At 38.2% G+C, this 4991-nt stretch overlaps 1 protein-coding gene across 1 annotated transcript; it reads left to right on the top strand.

The window, feature by feature from the left end:
* Window positions 1-857: 857 nt before the first annotated feature.
* Window positions 858-4560, top strand: LOC100176828 (vesicular integral-membrane protein VIP36). The gene is made up of 7 exons (XM_002126460.4): window positions 858-1035; window positions 1314-1429; window positions 2165-2356; window positions 2636-2797; window positions 3098-3212; window positions 3472-3591; window positions 4025-4560. Exons 1-7 carry the CDS (start codon window positions 885-887, stop codon window positions 4189-4191), a joined length of 1023 nt encoding a protein of 340 aa, XP_002126496.1. The 5' UTR covers window positions 858-884; the 3' UTR covers window positions 4192-4560.
* Window positions 4561-4991: the final 431 nt, after the last annotated feature.

The following is a 4991-nucleotide window of genomic DNA, read 5'->3' as shown; positions in this document are numbered from 1 at the left end:
GCGCCGGACAAACACATGGTGACTTATAAGCGAGCACAAGGTGTATCAAACAGAACACCAGTATTACAACAACTGTCGTTTTCAGCCATGCAAGGATAAATAAGTTACATACATTGATACATTCACCCATTAGGTTTCAACTCCCCGCTAAAAGAATGAAAATTAAGTTGTTTAACGCTTGAGTAGTTCTAATTTTATGCGTGGCAAAAACTTCACAAATTTTTAGTTTTGTTGCAAAAACTGCTGAATTTTTGACGATTGTAATTAATTTTTTATAAAATTTCTTTCAAAATATGAAAGTGTGATCCATCGAGCGGATGTGACGTAAATATAAAGGTTGTATGACGTAAGAAAGGCAGTGACACGTCATTTGTTTGGTAAACAAGATTTTCAGGTTAGCTGTTAAAGTTGGCTTGTAGATGAACGTTTGTACATTTGTTGTAACTTGTGTTGGTTGTATTTGTATAGTTAATGGCTTGCATAGATAGTTAGGTGTAAAGGTAAATCCTCTTCCTATATACCTTATTTTGTATTGCTTTGATAATAAATGATGATGATTATTTTATAATAAACTAAAGCTAATAATTTAAGCCCTTCTGGAAATTTTATACTTTGCCAAACCAACGTTTAGACGTTTTATAAAATTTGTTTTCATCATTAGGTGTTATGAGACATTGCAATGCTTGGTTTGTTGCTTATACCCCGAGAATGCATCATTATGCATGTATATAGGACGTCATAATGTTGGTGCACCAAAGTCATAATTTGACAGAAAAGTGGGAACAGAATTACAATATATGCCTGACAGCGACAACATATACACCAACCCATAATCATTGAGGCATAAATAATCAAATATCTTATTTTTCAGATTATTAATAAAAATGGAAAGATGTAGAATATTCTATAAGTTTTCTATAAATATTATTGTATTTCTATGTTTGCTCGTTGCAAGTGATGGACAAGATAGCTCACAGATGGCGCCAGAGGGAGGATTTTTAAAACGAGAATACAGTTTAACGAAGCCATATTCAAGTGAGGCTTGATTATTCAATTTCTATTCTATATGCGAGGTTTTATAGGTGTGGCTTGCCTCTGTCCCGATGCCTTTGTGTTTCCATATAGATTCCTGCTTCCTACCAAATGGGTTAGTTCTTATGGTGAACATTCTTGTAACGAAATAACAGAATGAACAAATGGTTTACTATAACAGATATATATTTCACCTAAAATTTTATCATCAGTTTCATAAACCAAATAAAGTTTGTACAACTAATAACAATTCCATAAAACTAATTAATAACCAACCACAGGTAATGGAATGACGATGCCATTCTGGGATTTTCGAGATCGTACGATGTTAACGAACAATTTTATCCGGCTTACCTCGAACCACCAAGCTGAGGTCGGATCCGTGTGGAATAAAATTGTAAGTAATCCTTGTAAAAACAATTCTTTGCTTAAAAAACCTAGTAGACCATTTCATAGGTTTTATTAACCTAAAACTTAAAAACTTTGTTAAGAACAAAAAATACATAAAAAAAAACCTGGCAGATAATCAATTCTATACCAAACGGTGGAACCTAGTTAGTCATTTAATTAAGTAAACACCTTGCAATTTGTGAAGAACAGAAAAATTGTATGAACATAGTACAGTTCTAAACTAAACGCTTAACTTGGAGAGAATTAAATAAAGTGAACACCAAAGTATAATGTGGTGAAATGGCTGGTGTGCGACCTAACCAATTATTAGTCTTTGTATCCTAAATCTGGATTGCCACGTTGTAGCTTTAATATCTTTGGTTTGAATACCTTTATATAGGGTAGACAGCCCTATCATTCTACTATGTTGTTATTTATAAACTTAACTGGGTACGTTCATGCCTGTTTTGTGATATGCTGGCTCAGATGAATTCTCCCAAGCCACCTGCTAGCATGGGGTACCTTTTAAGGGTAAAGAGCCAACTCTAGTTTAAATCTCATAACAGAATGTTAAAAAATAAATAAAAATATTCTAAGACTAAGTTACCCCCCCCACAGCCTTTTACTTCCTAGTCAATTACTTGAGTGTCAGCATAATTCAGACTTAAAGGTCACATTAAGTATATTAAGCATTGAACAGATATAAATACAAACCCCCAAACAACTAACCCCCCACACACAGCCGTTATACCTGCGCGACTGGGAGATGCAGGTTCAGTTCAAAGTTCATGGTGGAGGTCGTACACTGGGTGCCGATGGGTTTGCGATATGGTACACCAAGGAGCGCATGACACCGGGTCCAGTGTTTGGGAGCCGCGATGAATTCCATGGGTTGGGAGTTTTCTTCGACACTTATAAAAATGGACCACAAGCTGTGAGTATAAGTTGTGTGGACTGGTAGTTCCGAGCTGCTGGTTAGTGTTTTTCCATTCCCCAAAATAAATGAACGCGATTAAATTTATAACGACTGCCGTTGCTCTGCCATGTGAGGGTAAAAGTCCCATATTAATCCACTAACTTATGCTTGGGGTAAGTTTTATAAAAGTACATTCATTAATTAACATCATTTGTTTACTTTTGTTTATTTGTCAACCCCAAGCATGACTTCTCCATGACCCCTTGACCCCCAACATGACTTCTCTATGACCTCCAGGTGACCTTCCCACAAATAACAGCGATGGTCGGCAATGGTTCGGTGAAATACGATCATATGACAGACGGAAAATCGAACGCCATCGGAAGCTGCCTCGCTTCGTTCAGAAACAAAGATTACGATACTTTGGTTTCCATTAAATACGTCAAGGAAACTTTACAGGTTTGTGTGGGTGGTGGGTTGGGGGGTGAATTTAAAACAAGCTCGAGCACTTGGAGGGTTGGGCAATGCTAGAAGCTGGGGAAGCTGTGTTGATGACATAACATGTTCATATTTTATATGGGTGAGCTCCTTGTCAAGGATTTGGAATTTAAGCCAGAGTTGGCTCAACACCAAGACTGAGTATAATATGCCTGAAAAAGTCGAGTTCCATGTTCCTGACACGCACTGTGTGTGATATGAATATGATATCCTTTCAACATATTATTTACACGTTATGAGTTATAACTTTATCCACCCCAGATTCGCTTAGATATCGACGGGTTGGGCGAATGGCGAGAATGTTTCTCGATGCCCGGGGTGAAACTTCCCACCGGGTATTTCATCGGGATGTCGGCAGCTACCGGCGATCTCGCAGGTGGGTCTCGTATTTGGGTTGAAAATAATCTACAAACTTTTACAATGTTATTAAGCATGTTATATTTATAGATCAATCTAACTAAAAAACTAGAAAAATATATTTAGGTTTCCAAAATGATAAATTGCTGAAGACGTCTTACTGTATCACGTTTTGTGTTTCAACTTCTAAAGACAACTATAGACACATATTTTAGTGGCAACATTGTTAATATTATCCCTGCTTTAAAAGTTCATATAATATGCCTAACCCCCCCTAGATAACCACGACTTGATCAACGTGAAGTTCTTCCACATGGATGCGGGGAGGTCGGCTGAGGAGGAAGCGGAGGATTGGTCAACAGTGTTGCCGGGTGTTAGTTATCTTAAACCTCCGATCGGTAAGTATCTCGCATCACTGGTATCTCGCAACACTGCTGGTAGTCCACACTTGTGTACAACTTTATAAACACTGCCAGTTCAGCTTTAATTTTACACTGATGATGTAAGAGACGCATGCAGATGTTTCATTTGGTTCATCATCAGTGTAAAGAGAGCTGGGTAGTCCACACTTGTGTACAACTTTATAAACACTGCCAGTTCAGCTTTAATTTTACACTGATGATGTAAGAGACTCATGCAGATGTTCCACTTGGTTCATCATCAGTGTAAAGAGAGATGGGTAGTCCTTGGACAAGTCATTGCCAGCCATATATAACAATACATGGAAACTTGTAAGCAGGCCCGAGGTGTATGAAACAGAACACCCGTGGCCATACATGAGTAGGAATAAGTTACGTATGTCCACTAATACATAAGATATCTATGTTTCAGACAACCGCGACGACGTTGGATCAGGAGATTTTCGAAATTCTTCGGTTTCTGGTTTCAAATTATTTTTATTGGTGGTTTGCATTTTGCTTGGGGTTGGGGTATGCGTTGTGGTGGGGGTGGTCGTGTTCCAGAAACGCCAAGCGCAAAATAGGAAAAGATTTTATTAATTTCTTGCGGAATTCGTGAAATTCGTGAAAACGCACAGTGGTCGATACGTGACGTTTATTCCATAATAATGGCCATTGTTGAGCAAGTGTATTTAAACAATGCATATTGTTATGTATTTATGAAGCAAAGTACTTAAATAATTAGCTTATTCATTAATTATCGTCAATTACCTGCAGTATCTCGTTAGCCAATTTAATCGGAAAATATTCTAATTCTCGAAACACTGTGTGCAACAATGGACATTTGGTTTTACACATTTTATAATATTTCTATGCTTGGACCTTTTGAAGTTTCAACGTTTGATCAAAATTAACGAGATGTTTCCGCGTGCCTTCGAATGCAGTCGTATTAAACTCCCAACCAACAAATAAGATGTTTATGTTTTTTGTCCTGCATAAGGAAGTGTTCTATATGGGTGAGGTCCTACAGCGAGGCACGCCATGGGACCTGGGATTTAGGTTAGAGTTGGCCCATTACCCCAACATTGTATATGCACATTCTATTCTATATGGGTGAGGTCCTACAGCGAGGCATGCCATGGGACCTGGGATTTAGGTTAGAGTTGGCCCATTACCCCAACATTGTATATGCACATTCTATTCTATATGGGTGAGGTCCTACAGCGAGGCATGCCATGGGACCTGGGATTTAGGCCAGAGTTGGCCCATTACCCCAACATTGTATATGCACATTCTATTCTATATGGGTGAGGTCCTACAGTGAAGCATGCCATGGGAACTGGGATTTAGACCAGAAGTTGTGCATTATCCCAAAATTGTGTATGCGCATTCTATACTAT

The sequence above is a fragment of the Ciona intestinalis genome, unplaced genomic scaffold (genome assembly GCF_000224145.3).
Source record: "Ciona intestinalis unplaced genomic scaffold, KH HT000043.2, whole genome shotgun sequence".
NCBI classification, from domain to species: Eukaryota; Metazoa; Chordata; class Ascidiacea; order Phlebobranchia; family Cionidae; genus Ciona; species Ciona intestinalis.
Note: the sequence above shows the minus strand (reverse complement) of the source record. Positions and strands in the feature narration are given on the sequence as shown.